This window comes from Camarhynchus parvulus, chromosome 4A (assembly GCF_901933205.1).
Source record: "Camarhynchus parvulus chromosome 4A, STF_HiC, whole genome shotgun sequence".
In the NCBI taxonomy this organism is placed as follows: Eukaryota; Metazoa; Chordata; class Aves; order Passeriformes; family Thraupidae; genus Camarhynchus; species Camarhynchus parvulus.
The window spans coordinates 15700827-15725864 of NC_044600.1; the positions used below are offsets into that span (position 1 = coordinate 15700827).

The 25038-nt window shown below is 57.2% G+C and overlaps 1 protein-coding gene across 3 annotated transcripts in view; it reads right to left on the reverse strand.

Annotated features, from left to right (window-relative positions):
• Positions 1-25038, reverse strand: part of FRMPD3 (FERM and PDZ domain containing 3) — a 63886-nt gene that overhangs the window by 20716 nt on the left and 18132 nt on the right. For 2 of the 3 annotated variants that reach the window (XM_030967422.1, XM_030967423.1), the window contains exons 2-12: positions 8410-8572; positions 8076-8178; positions 7683-7728; positions 6406-6510; positions 5327-5434; positions 4706-4837; positions 3629-3748; positions 3373-3509; positions 2615-2738; positions 1930-2019; positions 443-625 (exon numbers count right to left, since the gene is read on the reverse strand). In XM_030967422.1, coding sequence (XP_030823282.1) covers positions 443-625; positions 1930-2019; positions 2615-2738; positions 3373-3509; positions 3629-3748; positions 4706-4837; positions 5327-5434; positions 6406-6510; positions 7683-7728; positions 8076-8178; positions 8410-8560 — 1299 coding nt within the window. In that variant the 5' untranslated portion in view covers positions 8561-8572. The remainder of the gene's footprint in view (positions 1-442; positions 626-1929; positions 2020-2614; positions 2739-3372; positions 3510-3628; positions 3749-4705; positions 4838-5326; positions 5435-6405; positions 6511-7682; positions 7729-8075; positions 8179-8409; positions 8573-25038) is intronic. The other variant, XM_030967424.1, reaches the window with a different exon arrangement.

Sequence of the window (25038 nt, forward strand, 5' to 3'; positions counted from 1 at the left end):
CATGGCCAGAAGGGCACCATGCCTGCCCTGGGTCATGGCCAGAAGGGCACCATGCCTCTCCTGTGAGCCTGGGTCATGGCCAGAAGGGCACCATGCCTGCCCTGGGTCATGGCCAGAAGGGCACCATGCCTCTCTGTGAGCCTGTGTCATGGCCAGAAGGGCACCATGCCTGCCCTGGGTCATGGCCAGAAGGGCACCATGCCTCTCCTGTGAGCCTGGGTCATGGTCAGAAGGGCACCATGCCTGCCCTGTGACCCTCAGCAGCCATTCCTGTGTGGCACAAGCAGTCAGAGCAGCAGGGGAGATGCTGCAGGCCCTGCTGTGAAGGGGTTTTGCTCTCTAGGGCTCCCCAAGCAGATTGTCCAGCACACAGCTGTGATGTGAATCCCCTCGCAGGCTGGCCCCAAAGCCCCAGCCTCATCCCCACGGCAGCCATGCCTACCTTGGCATCCAGGATGCTGGTCTCCACCCGGGCCACGCCCTGGTTCTCCCTGAACAGCTGGATCTTGCTGACCTTGCTGAACTCGGACAGCACCGTGGTGAGGTTGGTTTTCAGGTCAATGACGTGGCTGATGCCGTGCCGGGGTCCCACCAGCAGGGTGGTGGCTGGCTGCTTCTCATCCTGCTGCCACACGGGGGAGACAGACAGACAGACAGGCAGGGTGAACAGACACAGCCAGTGTGGCACAGCCTGCACATGGCTCTCCCCATGGAGCCCAGCCTCAATGCTGGCAGCCTGCTCAGGCCCAGGATGGCTTTGGTAGAGCAGTAGGTGAGGCTGGTGCCACCAACCTGCCTCCCTGAGCCCCCTGGCAGGGCTGGGAGTGCTGTGCAGGATGCCAAGGCTGTTTAAAAGTAAAGCTCTGAAGTGAGTGTCCACATGAAATATTCAGGCTCACTGGTGTCACTGCACTAAAGGAAGTGTGTTACAAATCTGTCTGATCTCACACTGCCTCTGAGAGAAGGAAGCAAAGCAGGGAGTGAATGGATTTCAGAAAAAAAGAAAGACCAAAGCTGGACTGGAAATAGGGATGTTTCTTGCTCTGGTCTAAAGGATGCTTCAAGCCAGGTGTGGAGGGGAAGAGGAGCTGGGCAGACCCTTGCAGAAGATAATAATGGAATACTTTTCACCACTTCAACACAGTTCAGCTCACAGGCTGGCCCAGAGGCATTGCTTTGGTGTCAGAGATAAAATAAATGCTGTCTACTCAGTGTCAGGGGCAGGCTCTGAGTGCTCTGCCACGGCACCAAGCAGACACCATGAAGCTGTGCCTGCACTGAATTCCTGCAGGCAGCCCTTCGAGCTGTGAGGGAGGGACAGAGCAGACCAAAGGCTGCCAGAGATGGAACCCAGCAGGCAAAGCACGGGAAGGCAGGGAAGTGCTGAGACCACGAGTAGGGGTAAAGGGAGGGATGGCAGAGAGGTGACACCTACATGGGGATCTCTGGGTGGGAGTGGAGTGAGAGGGATGAGGGGTGAGCCAGGTCCTGTTTGTGCTGGTGGCTTTCCCCCTGCTGAGGTGCTTTGGTGAGCAGGGGAGATGAAGGATCACTGTGGCAGGGATCAGGCTGCAGCACCTGGGCAAGCAGGGACCACAGTGGCCTTGGCCAGGAGCTGCCCTCCTCCAGGATGGATGGCAGGATGTGCCAGGGCACACCTAGCTACAAACACACGCCTGAAACTCCTCCAACTTCACTGGGCAGGTCACCTCTCTGCCCCACAGGCTGGCAGGAACAGAGAGCAGAGCAAATCCTGACCCTGCAGACCCAAAACCCCAACTGCTGACAGCAGAGCATCCAAGGCTTTCTGGTGGGCTTGGAGCTCAGCAGGGCAGAGCAGGAGACTGAGGGGAGTGATTTCTGAGGGAGCCTTGTGTCCCCTGGCACAGTCAGGGGCAGGCACCCCCAGCCCAGCCTGGGTTACCGTACCAGTCCCACTGTGTTGAAGAGAACCCCGGCGAAGGTGGGCAGCTCGTTCAGGATCCTCAGGTACTGCAGCTTTGCCTGGGCTGTGGAGACCTGACAAAACACACACAGCTGATCACTGTGAGCACAGCAAAAGAGAGGCAGCAGGCTGGGACAGAGCTGGGGCAGAGCTGGGGGGGCACAGCAAGCTGTCAGGCAGCTCTGGGCATGGCAGTGGGTCTGAGTTGTGGGTGAGGGGGGGGTCTCCACTCCCCTGCCATCCTGGGCAGCTGTTTGTTGGGAGGTAACTCAGAGCAGGGCACAGCCAGGAAGGAGCCCCAGTGCTTGATGTATAACCCCCATGAGATGCACAACCCACACTCCCTCCATCCCTGGGGAGCTGTGAAGGCTGCAGGGACCAGGGCAATGGCTCAGCTGCCACCTCCAGAGCTTTCCAAGCCCGGAGCAGAGATAACAATGAGCTGGTGTGTGCCACTTCAGCCAAGCCTCAGCTGATCTCAGCCCTGATCCTCACTGCACTCCCTGCAATCCACATCAGCCCCTGAGAGCAGATTCTGGAGACTCTACCTGGCTGTGGGATTTATCTGCCATCCCAGGGGATTTAAGGAGTCCCTGAGGAGCTGGGGACAGCAGGCTGGGGTGGAGGGCAGGCTGCCACCCCCCAGCCCTGGACAGGGGCTGGGCTCACCTTGGTGCCCCCAGGCTGGTGCTGGTGGGCTTTGAGCTGCTGCGAGAGGGATTTCCGGAGGCTCTTCTCTTTGATGAGCTGCAGGAGCGAGGGGGGCAGGAAGGGCTCCAGGCCCCACTCCTTCCTGTGGGAAGGGAAATCTGCATGAGCTGCCAGGTCGGAGGCGCTGCCAGCGAGCACAGAGGGACAGAAACTGTCCCAGAGCATCCTCTTGCCGTCAGAGGGAGCTGGAGCCACAGCAGCACTTCCTCGGCACCGCAGACCCTGGGCCCCACTCGCAATCATGTAAACTCAGGGATGCAGGGCAAATTCCCAAACCTCTTTTGGGGTGACCCCTCCCTCTCCCTCCCTGCGCCAACTGGGCAAGGCCAGCCTGCACACATGGGCTGGGTATGGGTTTAGGTCCCCCAGGAGCCACGGGAGGGCTGAGCCAGTGCTTGGTGACAGGCTGAGGTTACACAGCCACATCTCCTTGCCTGGGATGGAGGTGGAAAACCAGCCTGGGTTCCCATGGAAATGATCCTGGGCTCACAGCAACTGTCCCCAGCCCTGGCTGCTGCATGTCAGCGTGAGGGGGCCTTACACAGCCCCGTGGTGGGACCAGGCATGGCTGTCACTGCTGCCAAGCCCCTGAGCCACCGCCCAGCTCAGAGCATCTCACGCTCCACACCCCAAAACGTGGCTGTGACACAGGGACACGGGGAAGGGACAACAAAGGAGGGCTGTGTGGGAGCCTGGGGACAGGCAGGAGGACTCACTCCACGTTCTTGAGGGAGACCTTCTGGCTGGGGCGGGTGGCTGAGACGGTGATGTAGATGTGGAGGGCAGCCAGCCCCAGCAGCATGTCAGGCTTGGGCTCGGTGCCGAAGCGCTCTCTGATCACATCGTTGCGGCTCTGCGGGAGGGAGAAGAGGGGTCCTCACACAGCCCCAGGGACAGCCACTGCCCCCTGAGGGTGCCACCGCAGGGCCCAGCCTTGGCAGATGTGCACCAGCAGCCCCCAGTCCCCAGTACCTGGATGTAGAGGTACTCGAAGGCTGCAGGGTCCCGGCGCAGCAGCTCCACCGGGTCCTTGGGGAAGAAGCTCACGCGGAAGAGGCATCTCATGCCGTGGTAGTGTGTTCTTTGCACCACCTGTGGCAGGAGCAGAGGGGAGCAGTGAGCCCAGGAACCATCGGCTGCAGGGCATGAGATGCCCTCTCCTCTCTTCTGGCGTTGTATTTGATGTCTCTCCTCCATGCACCACCTTTCATCCTGACAACATCCCAGCCTTCCTTGGTGGGATAGCTTTGCCTGCTGCTGGAGGGTTTATGCCACTCAGGCTAATGTTTGCTCCGTGATCCCCATTTTCTCCCTGGTCTTATTGGCTCTTCCAGCCAAGGATGCTCATGAGTGCTGTCTGCAGCTGCCCAGGCTGGAGCACAGAGCAGCTCCATGGTGCTGTCAGTGTGGGGTGGATAAACCCTGACTATCTCCCTCTCTGGCCACCCTTTTCACCCCTGAGCCTGCAGGACCATGCCAGAGGCAAGGAGAGGCTGTGCCACCCCACAGCACAATCCCAGCCTGTCACAGCACATGTCACATCTGAAATGGCCTCAATACACAGAGTGTCACCATACAGTCTCAGAAGGCTTCAACCCAGACAGAGTGACATCAGGTCACTCCAGAAGGCTGTAAGGTGTAAGCGTCTCCTCTTTCTTGTTCTTTAGCCCCACCCTTTACACCCCTCATGTTGATGCAGTGCCCCTGGGTGCCCTCTGTTCCCTTTGGTGGTTGCTCAGCACACCTGGGCACTCCATGGCTCATTGCTGTCAGTGCTGCTCACCTGCTTTGCACAGCTGTGCCCACTGGGGATGAGGCTGGGCCAGCCCATCCCAGTGACCCCAAACTGTGCCTACAGCCCCATCCCAGTGACCCCAAACTGTGCCTACAGCCCCATCCCAGTGACCCCAAACTGTGCCCACAGCCCCATCCCAGTGACCCCAAACTGTGCCGCTACTCCAGCCAAGCCCACACTGGGGGAAGGGGAGGCTCTCCAGGCCCAGCCCCTCACCTGGGCTATCCCACCACCCTCCCACCCCAGCAGCTTACATGGGCCAGGGGCTGCTTGTCCTGGAGCAGCAGGAAGCGGTGGCTCTGCTCGGGGCTGGAATACTCCAGGACCAGGGCAAAGTGCTCGATGTGCCTCAGTGACAGGCGGTCCTGCAACGTCACCATCACGTCCTGCAAACACCACGGACAGCCCTGGGTGCCAGGCACTGGCTGCTTCCCAAGGGGGAGCTGGGACCTCACTGAGAGCCCACTCTGAGCCCACTGAGAGTCCCCGGCAGCCGGGGCAGTGCCAGGATGAGGCTGAGAGGGTGCACAGGTGGCACCAGTGACCTTGCAGAGGGAGGTGGCCAGCAGCCCAGCACCTGGGCTAACCCTGGCTGTGCTGAGGGGGCTGCCCCTGGCAGGAGCACTCACAGGATATCCAGCCTGGATGGAGGGCAGGCTCACAGCAGGGAGAGAAGTCAGGAGAGGCAGAGCCAGCAAAGCCCCATCCCTGCCAGCTGCAGAGCGTGCTGCCTGGGGAGGCAGACGGGTCATCCATCATGCCAGAGTGGCTCACAGCCAGCCCAGCGCTGCTGATCGTGCTCGGGAAGCAGAAATGCATCGGGCAGGTGGGAGGAGAGGAGTGCCACGGAGCCCCGGGGGAGAGGAGGGGCTCACCTTCACAGTGGTTCGGCCATCGAACGTGAAGGATTTGATCTGCCCGTTCTCCAGGAAAACCTTCAGCACGTTGGGAATGAGGAGGAGAGCTTCTTTCTTCAACATGTCCTGGCATGTGGGGCCAGCAAAGGGGGAGGCGAGGAGGGTGGGGGGCACGGAGAGATGGAGGGAGGGTGGGGAGAGAGAGAGAGTGTCAGTGATGGAGCACTCGTGGCATCCTCTGCTGCTCTGGGCTTTGTGCAAAGAGGCACATTTCCCCTGAAAAGCCAGCGTTCTGTTGAGCCATCAAGAAGCGCAGAGCTGAGGCAATTCAGAGCTGCCTGACAGATTCACCTGCTCAGCTCCCAGCAGCTGCAGTGCAACAGAGCACCTGGCTCTGCCCAGCCCAGCCTGTCCTGCTCCCCAGCTGCTGTCCCAGACAGGACCCATGGCTGGGGTGGCTCAGAGCTGATCTCCCCTTCCTGACCCTCATCCCAAACCTACCCCCCCTCAGCCCTGCCCATCCCCTCTGCAGGAAGTTGGGAGAAGGCTGATTTTATTTGGTGAGAAGCTTTTCAATCAGATAATTACCTAATTGATTTTGCTTAAAAATAGAACGTGCTAGGAGAGCTTTACAGGTTTTTTTTTTTTCCACATTTGTTTTGTTGTTAATAAAACCTTTCTGCAATTAAGAGATAAAAGCACTGGGCTGGAACTCTCCAGCTTCCACAGCCATTCAGCAGTGCCCTGGTCACCCTGGCCCACACAGAGGCATTCCAAAGCTTTTGGGATCAGGCTGGAAGCCACAGATCTTCCTCAGAGCAGGCACTGGCATTGCCTGGGTGCTCAGGGGGACTCAGCTGAGAGCAGGTTTCTGAGCCAGTTTTTGGGGCTCCTTTAGAAGGACAGGGGACAACCACACAAAGTCCCCCCAGCAGTGACCCAACACACTGACTGTGCCCAAGGGCACCTGTCCTGTGGGGCTCCCCAGGCCCGACAGCTGCTCTCACCCAAAGCAGGCACGAGGAGCCCCGTGGCCCTGGGGACTCCTCAGGGGGTGAGCCACAGGGGAAGGCAGGGCAGGACTTGGCAGGACTTACTGGGTCTGTCTCGCCGACCGTCACCTGCTCAGAGAATCGGACTTTGGCCGGGTTGGACCTGAGCTTCGCCTTCTTGGCTGCGCTGATGAAAGCAGATTTGGGAGACTGCAAAGAGAGCACTGGGTAAATCACCTGCCTGCCCTGGGAGCCATGGTGTGGGGAAAGGCAGACACACAGAGGAAACCCCTCTGGAGCCAGCGTGGTGATGGGGAGTGGGCAGCAAACCATGAGATGGGGAGGGTGGAAGGCAAATCCCCTTGGCTGTGGTTACACAGCAAACCATGAGATGGGGAGGGTGGAAGGCAAATCCCCTTGGCTGTGGTTACACAGCAAACCATGAGATGGGGAGAGTGGAAAGCACCTGGCTGTGGTTACCCAGCGCTGCAGGCATGGCCAGAAGGATGAGGAGCAGCAGCCCCTGAAGTCACACCAGCAGCATCAGTGTGGCAGGGAGGCTGCACCCCAGTGCCTGGCAGCCCTTGTGCAGGCTGAGCTCCAGCAGATGTCAGCCAGGACTTGCCTGGAGGCACTGGCACCAGTTGGATGGGACAGATGAACCCCTTGGATGTGGGTTTGCAGCCCCAGGGAGATGGCAGCACCCCGGGCATCCCTGCAGGATGTTCTGGTGGCAGTGCTGCACACACTCCAGCACAGAGACAGTCGTGCCAGAGCTGTGTGTGTCTGATGGTGCCAGCACCAGCTGAGCAGCCTGTCCTGGCTGGCAGCCATCCTGGGCCGGGAGGAAAAAAGCTTTTTTAGAGAGTGGCACATGCCCCTGCTCCTGACAGGGCAGCGCTGGGTGGGGCATCTCCTTTCTGGAGAGGAGGGCAGCACAGGAGAGCTCTCACTCCTGTCTTTTCCCAACATCAAAGACTCGGTGAAGCACAGATGGTGCCTCTGGTGTGACAGCTCGGTGTGCCCCATGCACCATCAGCATCCCCAGCCCTTCCAGCTCCCCGGGGACTCCCGGGCCACCAGAGACCCCTCCCTGCCACCCCTGCCATGGTGGGTTACTCCACTGGACACACGGGATGGGGATATTTTCCCTCCCTCCCTCCTGGTGACAAGCACAGGGAGATGGCTGCACACCCACTGACCCCAAGGGGCCGTGGCAGCTCTCAGACCCCACAGCCTGGAAGAGCCTCGGGGATCAGTTGAGCTGCCCAAATGGTCTCCAGGTCTCCCAGGGCCTCCAGGGACCCTGCCTTGGCCTCCAAAAGCACTTTTCACCCCTGTCCTGGCTCCCCTGGAGCTGGCCATGGCCCTGCCAGTCTCACCTGGTGGGTGTGCAGGACCGTGAGGATGATGAAGTCCTTGGCCTTCCTGTGACAGAAAGGAGGAATGAAGATACACGGAGCCTTATGGTGATGGAGCTCAACATGTGCAACTGGCTACTGAGAGCACATCCCACCCTTCCAGCCCAGTGATGTCCAGGACCTTTGCGGGCTCCTTGGGGTGCTTGACAAGGTGGCTGTGGATTCCTTCCCACTTCCTGGCCAGCTGGGAACGGCTCTGGCACTGGCTCCAAGGCTCTCCCCCTGCTCAGGCTGGGAGTTCCCCACCCCAGCAGTGACCACTGGTGCCGTGGGTGTGCACTGGCACTGCGAGGCTTTGGGCACTACGGGCACAGCAGCCTGGCGTGAGCCCCTCCCCAGGGGCGTCATCCTCACCTGACAAGCTCGATGAATCTCTCTCTGGGGGCTTCACTCACATCCTCATCGTTGATGGCCAAGATCTGGTCTCCTGGCAGGAGTTTATCCTCAGAGGGGCCGCCTGCCAGGAGAGAGGGTCAGGGCCAACGCGGGCATCCCGGAGCTGCGGGGCGGAGGGGAAGCACGGGGGTCCCAAGCATCCCCAAAGCATTTGCCCACCTATGTGGCCGTGGAGGACGCCCTGCAGGAGGCCCAGCAGAGGGGACAGGAGAGGACAGGAGCCCAGGGAGGGAGGCAGGGCTGTGTTTCCCGGCACGCTGCAGCCGTGTCCAGGAGCAGCCCCACACCCTACCTGCAGCCACCGAGCGCACCACCACGGGCCTCTCGCTGCCAGCCACAAAGCCGAATCCGTGGAGGGGGTGGCGCTGGACCGTCACCTGTCGGAGCGTGGCCGGAGGCAGCTGCCCACATTCCATATCATCGCCACCGCGCTCCTCCGGCATCACATGGCTGCGCTGCAGGCACAGGGACAGGCTGGATGTGAGGAGCCCCTCCGAGAGCCCTGCCCGCCGCTCCGAGCCCTCCGGGGCTGCGGGACAGCCCCCATCCCCCTGCAGAGCTCCATCCCCTTCCTGGGGCAGCCCCGATCCCCCTGCAGAGCCGTGCTGCTCAGTGCCTGTCCCTGCCACTGCACCGCCACCTCGGGCAGGGGACACTGATGGAGGTGCCACTGAAGGGTAAATCACACCATCCCCTCCCAGCACCCCACTGCCCCAGCACTGCACTCATTAGATGGGAGATCTCAGTGGGGTAAACCACTGCTGGTGTGGCTCTGGCCATTCCCTGAGGCTCAGGGCAGACAGCAGCAGACCGAGAGCTCTCTCTGCCATTCTGCAAAGCTTTCAGAGCAAACCCCAGGGTCGGCTTATTCATGCTATGTAACACAGCTCAACAATATCAGAGATAAGTGAAAACAAGTTTAGGCAGTCTAAAAACTGGGATTAAGGCAGGGTCAGCCGTGTTGCTACAACCAAATCTCCACCATCAGCCCAGGGACTTCTTGGAGTGGAGACAACCAGAAGATGGGAAGGTCCAGCCCAGGGCAAGGTCATGTCAAAGCTGCCCTTGGCATCCTGGAGCAAGGCCAGCCATGGCTCCAGGCTGTGAGCCTGCCATGGGGGAGCAATCCCAGCACCACGGGATGGCCACAGAGCACAGCACAGATGGCAACACGCACAGCCCAGCCAGAAAAACAAAGTGGTGAACGTGCTGTTGTTCCTGTGCTGCTCATTGCTTGTTCCTGTCCAGACTATTTAGTCTATTTTAAAGAGATCCTTCCCGGCCTTTTGACAACACACCAATTGTTCCATCTCTTATCAGTATAGGATTTGATGCATCATCCATCTAGTGCTATCTGTCTGCATTTCTGACACCCCCACCTGCTCCCAGCACTGTGTTTGGCACCTGCTGCAGAGCCAGGAGGGACAGCACATGGCGCTGGAGGGGACAGGAGCCCCTGGCAGCTCCACACCAGCACACACAGCTTGGGCCTTGAGGACATCACAATGAGCAAAGAGAGCCCTGTGCCAAGCCTGATCCCCAGGTAACCACCCAAAACCCTCCAAGGGAGGATGCCATGTCTGCCATGGGAGCACAGGTGAGTCTGCCCAGGGTCAGGGATCCAGCTGTGCTCTGTGACAATGGGATGCCACCACAGCCAGGTGACCCATTCCCAGTGCCATTTCCCCTCCCGCATGCAGCGGCACATGGCTGGAGAAGAAAGCAGCGATGCCTGGGGCAGGGAACTGGTGAGGAGCAGCAGGCTCTGGGCACCCCCGAGCCCGGGAAGTGCTGCACCCATCAGTGCTCCCAGCAGGAGCAGAGCCAGTCCAGCCCAGCGCCGGGAGAGTGCAGCTGCAGGGAAGCACCGCCGAGAGCATCTCCCCAGCCACCGTCTCTGCACCGCCTCATTAGCTGCTCTGCTACTCCCATGAGCATTCAAAAGAACAACAGTAACAACCACAACAAAAAGAATCACGCGATCCAGCCAATTTTCTCAAACAAACGTTCTCCAAGGCCATTGTGTGCAGCTGAAAAGGCTGAATGCAGCACTGCGTCTCCACACGCCTGGCACGGCCAGGGAGGATGCCAGAGCTGGCTGCCACAAGACAGCGGGCACCGAGCTGCTGGCTGCCTGGGGACACTCCTTTCATGCCACCCGTGCTGCCCACAGCCACTGCAGCCCCCCAGCAGATGAAGATGAAGATAAGCACAGGGCTCAGAGCAGTGGGATGCTCGGAGATGGGGCTGAGCTCAGTGCATGGCTCCGGGGAAACAGAGGCAGGGCTTTGCTCACCAAGTCACAGCAAAGTGTGTGGCGAGTCCCAGGGCAGAGCTGCCCAGCTGTGTCCCCAGATGTGTGCGATGGGGGTGTCAGTGTCACCAGCGCCCCAGGGACCCCGCGGCTGAGGCACAGCCGGTGACAGCCCAGCAGCAGGGACAGCAGCGGCTCCCGCAGCCCAAATTACCATCAGAATTGGCTAGCCTGAAATCTTTGCAGCTTTAACAGACAGAAGGAAAAGAAAGCACACCTCACTTCAGCCACAACCAGCCTGCCATCCAGCGTCAAAGGGAAAAGGGGAATAAAGAGATGGATACTGACAATAAAAACTCCTTTACCGGCCTCTTAAGCTGCTCCTCTCCTGATAAGACTTGGACGCTGCAGAAGCATTACCAGGAAATTAAATAAAAGAGGACGAGTGTCCTCCTAAGCAGGACTTATCCACTCCTGGAGAAGCAGTAATATGCTCAGCAGCAGGTACGACATGCCTTCTCCAGGCTGTGGCTCTGAGCATCCTTCTGCAGCAGCTCTCCCTTGCCAGGCTCGGGGATTAACGTGTGCTCACCCCGGACCAGAGGGAGAGGTCAGAGAAACCAGCAGCAGCAGTGGCTAAGGCAGCTCTCTCCCTAACACTGGTAATTGGCTGCACCACCCAGGAGCTATCACTTCCTTGGAGCCTGATTTTTTTTTTGGTGTTTCTTCTTTTGATTTCTGGGCAGAGCGCTGTGCTGGGCTGCAAAGCTCATGGGCTCGCTCTCCCAGCAGGGAGTGAGGATATGAAACAATCCCGGGAGCTCAGCAGCTCTGGGGCCATCAGCAGCACCCAAACCCAGCCTCACCCTGGGGCCACACTGCCACCACCCTGGGGCAGGGACCAGCACTGACCCCATCCCCCTGCAGGGAGCCAGTGGCTGTTTGTGCCCCTGTCCCCACCCTGCCTGTGTCCTTACCTGCCTGCTGCCCACCCTTAGCCCAAGAGCCTGCTCTGCATCCCCTTGTGACCACCATGGCACAGTCACTGGAAAACAGCTCAGCACAAAGTGAAAGGACTTATCAGGAGAAACCTCTCTGTCCCAGCAGCAGCAGGAGCCCACCACGGATGTAGCCCTGTGGGAGCACCTGGCTCTTCACGGTGTCTTGACTCACGTGGCATGAAGATGTCCCACTCCTGAGGCTGGGACACTCATCTGCTGTGCTCAGAGCTGACACTGATCTGGTCACACTCTGCCACCCAAGGTGAGAGAGACATCAGCTCAGTGCTGATCAGTCACTGCCCATCATGATTCACCCACCACCAAGGGATGTACCTTCAGCCTCCTGAGCACCTTCAGACCTCCCTGCCATGAACAGGGCTGAACCCTCATCGCCCCCAAACAGATAAAGGCAGAACAGGAGTTACTCCAAAAGCTGACGCATCCGTTTTTAATTTCCTACCGCAATAAATCTCTGCTCCCTCTGAGGACTGATTTTCTGCCTTTGCTCTCAATGCTGCCTGGCCATCTGCCACCAGAACAAACCAGCACCACCTGCCTGGGAGGAACCATGGTCTCCATCTACCCAGGACACTCACACCATTTCCAACTGCCTTTAAACAAGAGCACCAGGTGAAAGAACTTTGTGCAGCCCAGGAAGGGCTCACAGCTCAGCTCTGGGATGGGGAGGTCTTGTCCCTTCTGCAGAGGGGCAGTTTACAGGTATGCCAGCTCTCCTCCCCCTTCCTCTGCTGCTGTGAACAACCCAAGAACAAGCAGAGTCCTGCCTCTCCTACTGGAAGCCCATGGCTGCTCCTCCATCTGCCAGGCTGCAGTTGGTGAGTGGCTGGTGAGGCATGTGGGATCCTGAGCACGTGTGGCAGTGGCTGGGAGGGCTGGGGAATGGGCCAGGAAGGGTTTTATTGGGCAACATATGGCAGCTCCAGCCTCACAGCCCAGTCTGCATCTCAGATGGAGCCGTGGGGTGCCAGGGCACGTGGGGACCAACAGCAGGGACAAGGGCAGAGCAGGCAGAGCTGGCTGGCACGGGATCCACCACAGTGTGTCTGCTCCATCAGCCCTGCATCTGCACCCAGCAGGCACCTGGGCACCTTGGCAGTGCCATTTGGCCCACGTTTAGGTGTCAGACACCCCCAGCACAGGCAAACAGATGCTGTCCTTCCTGAGGAGCTGCTTGGCCACACAGACCCAGACAGGCTGGTAGTGCTGCCCCTGCTCTGGCAGTGTTTAACAGCTGACTGAAGGGAGGGGAGCTGGGTGAGGGGCGCCAGCCCGGCTGAGACAAACACCAAGGGCAGCACAATAACCCTGGCCTTCACGGGTGAAATCCCCCATGGAGCCAGCCAGGAGAATGCAGCCTGCACACAGCTCTGCCATATGGCCCACGACTTTCCCCCCTGCGCTCCAGCTTGGATTTGCTGTCAGGATTGGGAAGCAGTTTGAAACCAGCAGAGCTCCTCAGAGGGAGCTGGCTGTCCCGAGCTGGCAGGCGAGCTGAGAACACTGCTGGTACAAAGGTGGGTGCCAGATGGCACCCTTTGGAGGGCACAAATACCCCTGGCTCTCAGAGCAGGGACAAGCAGACAGTGAGCAGTGTCCAGCAGAGCTGCTGGAGAAGCTGATGAGCAGCCAAAGGCAGCTGTAAATAACGAGGCAGCAGCCGCAGCCTGGCTCCGGGCAGCAGCCGCAGCCTTCTGCTGCTCAGCCTGCAGCTTTTTAAATGCTCCTGGCATCTCACCTAGAGATAAACACAGGCTAAAGGGCCAGCTGAGTTGGGGGCTAGCTGGAAATCCTAGGACTTGTTATATCCTGGGGGTGGCAGAGATGGATTTAAATCCCCCTGGCAAGGAGTGGAGCCAGCTCGACAAGGTGCTGGGGGAAAGAGGGGCTCAAAAATTCCCAAAGTAATGATGCCAATTCAAAAAAATAGAGTATAAGCATGGCCAGCAAAGACCCTGTGTGTCACCACAACCTCCAGCCACGCTCAGGTCACCAGAAAAAACAGCTTCTGCAGAGGGAGAGGCTGTCCTGAAACAAGCCCTGGGAGACACAGCCAGAGGAGAATCTGCAGCCCAGCCTGTATTGCACTTTCCAGGGGCAAACACACACAGACATTGCCTTCCCCAGCTGAGACCTGGCATTCCAGGCTAGAAAGAAGCAGAGGGACCATGGTGGTCCCTGAAAGCAGCCTGACACTGGGCAGGGAGCTGGCTCTGGTGAGAACTGGAAGGCACCTGTGGAAGGAGGTTTGACACATGGAAACGGCAGCACTTTGCCACACAGCAAACAGCTAATCCCAGGAGCTCCCTGCCACAGGATGCTGGGGAGGCTGGAAATTCTACTGGGTTTGAAAAGCAATTCCCAGCTACTAAAGCCAGAGGCCTGCACATTTTCCTTGCTGTAGCTTGCCAGATGCTTTGAGAATTTATACCAAGAGTTGTCTGATCAATGTGCAGCAGGAGAGAGGACCCAAGCCCACCTCAGTGGCACAGCGCACCTGCACGGGCTGCCCGAGGTGCACCTGGGTGTGGCAGAGGTGGGACTGAGCTGAGTGTGCCACTGGGTGCCCTCAGGTCCCCAGGTAAGCACTCAGCACCTGCAGGAGTGAAGGATGCTGAGCGTGAGATGATGACAATCCCCAGATTGCTCACTCACCCAGCCTGGCCATGCCTGCACAAGTTTGGGACAGCCTGGGGTGCTGTGGAACCTGTCTAAATGCCCTCCCAAAGACAGTGGGTTCTCTCATCTGTGCAAGTCTCCACCACATTACAAACACCATTCTCCTCCAAACTGTTTAATGCTATTACAGTCACCATCCTCCTCCACCAAATTGTTCCAACCAGGGGCTCCCACTCAGGTAAAAAAATTCTCCTCCAATCTTCCCTACGATTTTTGGCTGTTTAAGGGATTTTTGTTCTCCCCAGCTGGAGAAGAGGATCAAAGCAAAATCCTTTAGCAACAGGGTCAGGCCCAGAAGGCTCATGCTCCTGGCTCAGCCAGCTGCAGGCAGAGGACCAGGAGGCTGCTGGCAAAACTGTGCAGAGCTGGAGAGCCTGGGCTGGAGAACAGGGACTTGAGACAGGCAGGGCTTTCCTTGCAGGGCTCTAACAAATCTGCCTGCAGTGAGAGAGGGGTGTGAAGAGGAAAGCCTGTCTCCTCTCTAGTGCACTGAGAACATGCCCTGAGCACAGGCTGCAAAGCCACAGCAAGGGACAATTGTTTTTTAGGCTATCTTTCTTTGCATTTGGGGATGCCCAAGCAGCTGGGCATTAATCTAGGGCCTGGGAGAAACTGGTTTCCAGCCCCTCCTCTGCCACCATCTGCTGTGGTGACCATGGGCATGTTGCCTTGGTCCTCCCCTCTGTGGTGCTCCACTGGTGCCAGCCCACAGGAGCCCCCCCTTGCCAGCCAGGCAAGACTCAGAGGGATTTTTGTCTTTGTGAGTTCTACAGAAATACAACAAACAGACAGTCAACACTGGGATAAAATGAGATGAACGCATAAGAGGATTAATCAGAGATAAGGAGCAATAGAATAAAATTTGCAGCATTTTTCTCCATTCTTTGTGTGATGCTCAGCTGCATGATGGGGGCTTGGAGTGATACCAGTTCCCCACCACAGCCTGGCCACTCTCTGCCTGTCACTGCTGCAGTTGTAACTCAGGAGATCTCTGTGTTTTATTTGCTTTCTGGTGGTACTGGAGGCAGCCATCCCCGGCCCTATGGGGAGGAGGGGGAGGACACCAGCCCCAGGTGTTCCTGCACCTCTCCTGCTGGCACAGGCAGCTTGAACCCAAACTGAGCCTTCCCTGCAGGAGCCCCCAAGTGCACCCAGCATGTCCCCAGAGCCTCGTGCCCCTCAGGGACAGGGTGTGTGCTGCATGGCACAGCCAGGAGAACGGCTCCCCCCACACCTGCGTGGGCACCAGGCACCCAGGGCCCACCTTGCTCCAGCAGGTTTGCAGGAGGAGAAATTTATGGCTGCATATAAAGTTCAGGGGGGAGTTAAATAAGGCAGGAGATTTACACATCCTTTACATTCCATTAGCGAGCAGGCATAGCCTGCATCCCCTCCCAGGCACCAGGCAGGAAGATTCAGGGAGGCTGTCAGCCCTCCTCTCCCACAGCTGGCAGGGAGGCTTGAAAATCCAATCAAGCACTTTCCTCTGGGCCTTCAGGAATCCCAGGACTTTCAGTGTGGATTTACAGGGAGCAATTTCCTCAGTGGATGACTTGGACTGCTATCTCTACCTAGCACAGTGCATGGAAGGGACCTGGGGGAAGGAGTGCCAGAGGAGGCAGGACAGATAACAGCATCCCCAGCCCAGACTGCTGGGGACAGCCCTGGCTGCACAGGGAGCCTGAGCTGGACTCAAAGCAAGCTCCAGCAACCCACAGCCCTGCCCTGCCAGCCCATCCAGAGGTGGCAAACACTGGAGCATTTCTGGCACTACAACATTGGGGAGATGGTCCCCCAGGCTGTGACACAACTGGCCCAACAAACTCGCCTGCATGGCAGCAGGGGCTGTCCCAACAAGCCCCCAGTACTGCCACCAGCCTTGGCAGGAGCTGCACAGGAACCTGCCCATGGAGGTGACAAACAGCCCCAGAGAGCCCCCTCCACCCCTGCCTTCCCTAGGATCCCTCTCCGTGCTCCAGGGCTCAGCAAAGCTCTTGAGCTGATGCAAGATAAAGGCAAAAACATTAAAAAGAGAAAAAGCACCAGAGCAGAGGAGCCTTTGTGTGTGATGCTTCCAGCCTGGGGCTCCTGGCCTTTCCAGCAGAGAGGCTTAGTTTGTACTTCTTTATAATCTCCTCACAATCAGCTCCCAGCTCTGCTGCCTGTGCCAGGGTGGCCCTGGGGGTGGCAGGGTGGGGAGGGGACTCTGCAAACTGCAGAATCTGTGTGTGCTCATCACTGCAGTGCATTTGCCAGGTGTACATATATATTATATATATATATATATATTTTTAGAGGCACACCTGCCCACGTGGACTCTGTTTTCAACATGTGGGTGTACAAATGCTGCACTGAAGAAGCAGCAGCAGCACCTGTTGTGTACAGCCCTGTGACTCCTCACCCTCAGGGCACCACAAGGTGCTCACCTGGGGAAATGCTGCAGGAACAGCACCACAGATTGGCCTGGGTTGGAAAGGATCTCAAAGCTCATCCAGTTCCAGCTCCCTGCCATGGGCAGCAGCACCTTCCACCAGGCCAGGCTGCTCAGAGCTCCATCCAACCTGGCCTTGAACACCTCCATGGATGGGGCAGCCACAGCTTCTCTGGGCAGCCTGTGCCAGGGTCTCACCACCCTCACAGGGAAGAATGATTTCCTAATATCTAATCTAAATCTGCTCTCAGTTTGAAAAAGACATGGGGACACAGAGCTGCTCCTGGCATGCACACATTGTCCCCAGGGGAAAGCCCAAGGGACAGCTCCATGCTGGCCCCACTGGCACACAGCCCCCCTATTGCCAGAGCTCCCAGGGTCACACTCCCCTGGCTGTGGCAGGGAAGGGGCTGCCAGCACAGCCCTCTGGTCCCTGGGAACCAGATGGGACCAGAGCAAGAGGCAGGAGCTCATTGCCCACGTGCTGTGGGTGCCCACAGCTTTGCTTTACCCACAGCCCTGCACTCACCAGGGTGCTTTGAAAGCACCTGTAATGACAGAAACGCCCCAAGAGGATTCTAAACAAGCCCAAATCATTTATTGGTGTCACAAGCTGGCCAGCTCAGGCTGGGGCTGGCCAGGTGCTGTGTGCAGCCCCAGGAGATGCTGCTGAAGGCACAGCAGCGCTGCACCCCAGCACCATGGCAGCAGAGCTCAGCACTCCTGCTGCACAGGGATCTGATGATTTTCTGAGTTCCTGCTGTAGTAATGAGCTTAATCAGCCCATGCAAATCAGTTTCCATTTGAAACCAGCCTTATCTAATGGAACCCACTCAGTATTTGCCTCCTGGAGTTTTCACACAGGTCGATCTTCCCCGTTGCAGGTGTGAAAGGCAACTGGGGCAGGGAATGGTTTCACCTTTCCCAGCACTGGACTGCAGCTTGGAGCTCCATGGCAATTTCTCAGCTTCATTTCTCACATTCTCATTGTTCCCAGAAACAAAGGGAATTAGGCTCTGAAAACCTCTCTCCTCTGGCAACGGATTATGTCCTTAGATTACTGCAGCCATTCAGAGGAGCATTTGGATAACGGAATTTACACAATTTAGCCCTTGGTGCCAGCAGGTTCAGCAGGAGAGCCCCTCCACCACGGCCTATTTTGAATAAGCAAATCAACCACGCACAGGGAGATTCATTTTGTAAAGTGCAAGCGGAAAAAGCAATGCCAATTCCCATGCACTCCTGGCTGACATTTTATTTAACAGGTTATTCATTTGCCCCAGCATCCTCAGCAGCAGCAACAACCACTTCTGCCACCTCCCATAACTCACTGCCAGCTCCTTTCCCAGGTGCCTCCCCCTCCTCCCCAGAGGTAATTAGCAATTAGGAAGGTGTTACACAGCAACCCCCCCATGCTGTTCAATGCCACAGCCCCACTGCTGGCTCACGGGCAGCACCATGTCCTCCAGAATCAAATGACACCCCAAACCTCATCCCTCAGGCTTGATCCTTCCAGGCATGCAGAAACCTGAGCCCTCTTCAAACCTCTGGGACAGTGTTGCCCTGAGCTCCTGGGCTGGAGCCCAAACTGACCCATCAGACCTGCACACACCCTCCCCAGCTCTGTGCACCCTGGACCGGGTGTTTTGGGGCTGGACCCCAAGGTGTGCTCAAGGCCACTGCTGGAACCCAGGACATCCCTCTGGCTGCCCTGGAGGACTCCAGACACTGGCAGGGGGCTCAGAGACCCTGGCACAGAGTCACAAACACCTGTGCCTTTGATTTTAACCCATGGAGAAAATTACCAACTTTGTGTGAAGAGTTACAAGCCACAAGAGTTTGAGCAGAATGATAGTGAATTTACCACAGGGTGAAAAGGTAGAATTGTGGGGATTTAGAATGGGGGTTCAAGAGGCAAGATGGAGGAATCTGGGCATGTCCTGTCCTTCTCCTTCTTCTTGGCCTCCTTCTTCTGCCGGGATGGTGGCACTTTTGGGTTGGTTTAGAGTAGAGACAGACTGTCTAACACAGGTGATAGGTATTGGAAAGTTATTGTAAATAAAGCACACATAGTTTTTAGTATAAAAAGCCAACACCACCCCAAGGGTGGGCAGTGTGCCACAACCCAACCTGCTGGACAGATCTCAGCAGGCCAGAGAAAGAATGTTACAGATAAGAGAAAATAAACAACCTTGAAAACTAGAGCCAAGGAATCTTGACTTTTTCTTTGGTCACGAGGCTGTGAAAAAAGAGACTTTTTAATACCTCAGGAGCCATTTCAAGCACACAAAACCTGAGAGGCCACCAGTGAATGAAACCCATGGGGACACACACAGGTCTGCTCTGAGCCCCTGCCCACACCCAGGACCCCTCCTGCTGCCCATCCTATTTATTTCCTGATCTCCAGAGCCCTGCTGTGGTGCTCTGGCTGATCCACCAGGCTGGGCAGAGACAGAGAGCAGGTCTCAGACTGCTCCCCATGCTCCCAGACAGGGTTCAGGCAGGACAGATGCTCAGCCTAAATGAGCTTTGCCAAGGGGGAAAAGCCCTGTGGCAGAAGGTAAAGGAGGAGGGGTGTCAGTCCTGCAAGGAGCCGTCTCTGGAAAGGGACTGAGGGCTTGGAGCAGGCAGCTGCTCTGGGAAACCACAGCCAGCACAGCTCTCCTCACCAACGGCACTGCACTCCTCTCTCTTTTTTCCCCCCTTCCTCTCTTTTTCTCCAATTTATCTTTTTGACACGTTCAATGATGCTTCTGCAGACTGAAAACAATAGAGACAGAGTTTCAGCCAAGGCAATTTCAGAGCTGAATCCAAGCTAAAATAACCTAGACACAGAGCAGCTGAGCAGAGACAGCCCAGGGAGGGGGCACAGAGCAGCGCAGGTGCCCTGTCCCTCTCTGCAGCTCCCACTGCCTGGCTGGCACAGAGGACAGGAGCTGTGTGTCTCCATCTCCCTGCCACCCCTTTCTGGCCCTGCTGGCATCATTTGCCCCTCCCATGGATGCAATTCCCCCCCAGGCCAGCCCTGCAGCTGGGTGAGTACCTGCCTGCCCAGCACACCAGCTCCATGCCTTGCATAGCAAGCAGTGCTTGCTGTCCTGACCTTACAGCCCTGCAGAGCTTCCAGGTAGAGATTTTAATTCTTTTTTCCCCTCTAAAAGTGCTACTCTGCTGCTATGTGAAGGAGGTGGGAGGGAGGGACAGACAGACACACAAATGGGGAGAGAGGGAGGGAGGATGGGCTGATTCTGCCAAGTGAATATTGCAAGTGGACCCGTAACAAGGCACAAGACACAATCCTCAGCATGACTCAGCCTGGAAACACATTCTGCTTCCCAGTCCCACTGCCAGGACTGGCACGGCCCCACTGCTCACCCCACAAGGATGCAGCCCATGGCTGCCACCCCAGCTCTCACCCCAAAGGCATTTCCCAGCCAGGACAGGTAAAACCAGGCAGCTCCTGGGAGCTGGACAGGCTGATCATGGCAAAAGCAGCCAGGAAAACGGGGGCTGATGCTGTGCAGGATGAGCTGTGCGTGCCTGACACGCTGCTGGGTCTCTGCAGACCTGGAAGCAGCTGTCAGAGCCTGCCTGGTTCCAGTCCCTGCCTCCCCAGACACACGGGGAATTCTGCTCCCCTGGGCCTGTGCCACGTTTGTTTCTCTCCCAGAGAGAAAGGCTTTCAGCACTGTGAGCCTCAGTGCTCTTGAAGAGCACCAAAAGCAGCAGGCAGAGCAGAAAAACAGGAGGTGCAGGATCACAAGCATCCCCCAGGGCTGCTCCCTGGGGGCACCCTGTGCCCCAGAACTCCTGCCAGGGGACAGTGGTCCATGCAGGACACTGTTCACACCCTGGGTGAAGGGCAGCAGGCTGGGCAAGGCAGCATTGCATCCTTCTGCTCCTGCATTTCACTTGTGAAATGCCACATCCAGCTCCAGGTTTAACTGTGGGGCTGGGCAGGAGCTGCCTCAAGAGCCTTCCCTGGGCCCCACGTGAGCATCCCCCAGGGGTCAGTGGCTACCCCAGCCCCAAAGAGCCTGTGCCATGCCCTTGGGCACCGTGGCAGCCCCAGCCTGCCTGGGTGGGTGTGAAACCCCTCACTGGGGATGGCAGGCAATGCTCTGCTCATGCCAGAATCATCTAAGGGAGATGCTCAGCATCACCTCCTTGGCTTAGGGGGATGTCAGACCCCCCTCCTCTCTGCCCTCGCCCCAGCTGGCTCCATCTCTCTGAAGGATCCATCCCGGTGCCAAGTGACATGCTCCTGATCATCTGAGGACATGCAAATAAGCCCAGAGCCCTTCTCCCTCCCCACACAGGGGAGAGCATGCCTGTGTACAGCCAACCCCGTGCTGTGGCAGCCTATGACAGCTCTGGAGATGACACGGCAGCTCTGGCTGTCCCAGCAGGACGTGTCAAACTGTCACACTGCATTAGCTGCAACACATTCCTGCACAACACCCTGCAGCCACCCTGCCACGGGGCTGTGGCACCCCTGCCATGCCACAGCACCCAGAGCCTGCCATGTGGGAGCCCCACCACCTCTCTGGGCACTGCCCTGCCCAAGGGCTGCCAGCCACTGCTTTTGGCACCTGGCTCCTTGCATGTCTTCTCCTACAGCAGGACTCTTGTGGCTCTGCAGACCATGGCAGGCTGATGGGATCAGGCTGAAATCACCACCTGGCTGCCACTGAAGTGTTGCCATCTTATTGCAAAAGTTCCATACCTTCTTGGTGATTTCCTTCTTCACAGCACAACCAACAAAACCCCAACTCTCTCCTCACCCAGCTAACCCACTCTTTTACAGCACTCATCCTCACTGGACACAGCTGCGGCCTGTTAAGGGCAGGCCTGTTGCTAATCTTTGGGGATTAGCACAGCTGCAACTCCTCAGGGGTGAGATTGCCTTCTGCACGATCTTTATTTTCTTTCATTCTGTCCCCCACACTGAAGCACCAGGAGCTGGGGCAGGCATGGGGCTGTGGTAATCACAAACCCTCTGAGCAGAGAGAGACAGAGCTCTCCCAGGATTTTCCTGGGAAGCTGTGAGAAACTGTTAGAAAGCTCAGAGAAATAATTAAAACAATTATTATCTCAATCTCTGCACCTGGCAGGCAATCTCTGTTTGTCAAAGATGTTTATAAGGAGGAGTTGTCCCTTCTTGACCAGTAGATGAGAGAACATTCCTAAAGGCCAAACAGGTCTTAGGTGCACCATTGTTTCTATAAGAACAGTGGATTTCTAATAGTAAAGTGCCTTTTCATGCCTTCTGAGGATGGAGTCTGTGTATCACCTTTGGCTGTCCCTGACACCCCTTTGGTGATAGGGGCGGAAGGATGGAGATGGAGGTACCGTGCCCACCTCACACCCACCCTGCAACACCCTCCAGGAACCATCTGTGGTGGCATGGAGAGCCTGGCATGGGGCAAAACATCTCCTCATGCCAGTGCTGGTGGGGTTCTGAGTCTGTGGGACACAGCCCTGCATCCCCTCCCCTGCCCTGTGCCACCAGCCCTGGCTGTGCCCTCCAGCTGCTGGAGAGTGAAACAACCAGATCTGCCCACAGCACCACTGCTCTGCCTTCACCAACAGACACTGGAGCAAACCAGTTTTGGGGCAGGTTGAACCCTCTGCAGGGCACTGGTAGAGCCTCAGAGAAGCCTCAGAGGAGAGGTGGCCCAGTTAGCAGAGCAGCAGCAGCTCTCTGATGCAGCACTCACATCCAGGGCGCACTGCAGAGCCAGGACCAGCACCGCCCGTGGTCCCCACAGCTGTCACCTTGGCACTGCTGGAGAATGACAATTCCTAGCCACTGGTGCCATGACATCAGATGACTTTGTCCTGAGTCACAAGAAGTGGCAGAGAGCTGAGCTTAGCCCCAGAGCTCGCTGTCCCTTCCTCAGCTGGCTCAGATCGATGCTCCAAGGCAGCACCTGGCTCTGGGCAGCTGTGAGGTGGGGTTAAGCTGCTTGGGCTCCAGCTGCATTGTAAATAACAGAGGCTGCTGCAGTTCCTGTAAGATCAGGAATGCCTCTACCTGACACTCTCAGTTTGGCCAGCAGCTCCAAAATCACCTCCCAGGAGCGTGGACAAGGAGCCACCAGCCCTCGCTGCCTCCTCGTCGTGTTCCAGGCACAGCTTCTCCCATTTCCTGCTTCACTGTTCAGATTAAAATCCTTCTGTTAGCCTATAAAAAAGGTAATCAAAACGATAACAGCATCAATCAAATGCTCTCAGCAGATGAGCCAGTTGGTCCTTCCCTCCTCCTGGCTGCCAGCAGCTCGTTGTCATGGGTGGACAGGAGCTGCGAGCTCCATCCTGGGGACATCCATCTGGGAGAGCTGGGCAAGGGGTGGGAAGGATTTCAGCTCCCACCTTGGGATGCTCTGGCACCCTCTCAGCACTCAGCTTGCTGGCAGGGAGCTGCATGGGTGCTGCAGAAGAACAAGAGCTCATGGACTCCCCCTGCTCAACACAAACCCAATTATCCTTGCGGCAATTAAAAGGGAGGAGAGACAAGCCCTGTGGCCAAGAGCATCTGCAAATCCTGATGCCAGTGCCAGTGGTGGAGGAAGGAGGAGCAGATCCCTGGAGCCATGGCTCTGTGCCAGCCTGGGCACACACTGGGGATGGGTTACCCAGCAGCATTTGGTACCACACATCTGCAGGGCAGAGATGAGATGCTCCCAAGTCTCTGGTCACCGTTTTTACAGCCCCAGCAGTCCCGCTGCTGCAGACTGAGTGGTCGGGATATGTTGGAGGCTACAGGCAATACAAAGCTCAGGGTCTAGGGGCAGTTTTCTAAATAATGGATGGTGGTGGCATGGAGAGCCTGGCATGGGGCAAAACATCTCCTCATGCCAGTGCTGGTGGGGCTGGCTGAGTCTGGGGGACACAGCCCTGCATCCCCTCCCTTGCCCTGTGCCACCAGCCCTGGCTGTGCCCTCCAACAACCAGATCTGCCCACTGCACCACTGCTCTGCCTTCACCAACAGACACTGGAGCAAATCAATCTGAGACAGAGACACGGTGTTGGGGATGGAGAAGTGCTTCCCACTCCCCTCAGAGACACCTGACACCCTGTGCAGGATGGGCAGATCAGAGACTCCTCTGCTCCTTCATGGGCAGGCAGGAGCAGCATTGTAAAAGCCAGCCATTGATGCAGGGAGAGAAAACAAGCTGGACTCCATGGATATCAGAAGGCCAATTAATTACTTTATTACACTATATTATTCTATACTATATTACACTGAATCTGCACAAGCACCCAAACGCACTGAACTGACCACAATCTCGTGACTGTCAGACACCAGTCCTGAGACACACATGTGGATTCAACTGGCCAGTGAATCAAAACACTCACACCAGAATCAAATCAAGCAAATTCCTTCAGGTAAATAATCTTCCTCAATGCATTGCACTTGTTCCGAAACACAGGAGCAGTAAATGAGATAAGAATAGTTTTTTCTTTCTCTGAGGTTCAGAGAATGTGAATCCCAGAAATATCCTTGGGAAGCTGTGCCTTGCTTTTCTCTGTGGAGAGAAATGCAGCCACAGAGCAGGGCTCTGCAGCCAGATCACACAGGGACTGGGAGACCCACAGGTGTTGTACGTGGCCTTTGCTCTTGATGACAAGCAGGAGATTCCTGGGGCAGCAGCCTGTGCAGGAGCTGGGGTAACAAAGAACAAAGTGCCACCTCCTCAGCAGAGGGGCTGCAGGAGCTGTGCTCAGCACCCCTGGTGCTCCAGCCATTCCCACAAGGTCCCTGAGCTGGAGGGGCGCCGGGTGGATGAGCAAGTGATGAGGCAGTGTCAGCTCACAGCTCCCCACGTGCTGATAGCTGGGAGCCAGCAGCATCCCTGACCACAGCCTCAGCCTGCTGCAAACCCACACTGCCTGCATCCCTGCTGACACCCTGGGAGCCAGCAGCATCCCTGACCACAGCCTCAGCCTGCCGCAAACCCACACTGCCTGCACCCCTGCTGACACCCTGGGAGCCAGCAGCATCCCTGACCACAGCCTCAGCCTGCCGCAAACCCACACAGCCTGCACCCCTGCTGACACCCTGGGAGCCAGCAGCATCCCTGACCACAGCCTCAGCCTGCCACAAACCCACACTGCCTGCACCCCTGCTGACACCTCATTTGCAGCAATCCTGCCAGGGGCAGGTAAACACAGGCAAGTCATCAGTATCACATCAGCAGAGAGTGCCTAACTGGGATCTTATCCTGCCTGAGCAGGCAGCAAGGGAAGATGTTCCCTTTTTATTAAGGGATCTCCTCTGAAGAGCTGAAACAAACCAAATCCCAGCATCTCCCTCTTACAGAGCCCAAGGGATGGGAGCTGAGACTGGAGCATCCAGCTTCTCTCCCGCAGCCTTTCTTCCTCCCAGGAGGAATCCACAGCTCTGGAAAGGCCCCCACACCCTGGGAATGCTCTCTTCCCTCCTCTGGTTCAGGCCTGGTTCCCCTCTGCAACCTGAGGATTCCGACTGAGGAAAGCACCTTTTTAAAGAAGAAATAACAATCAAAACCTAG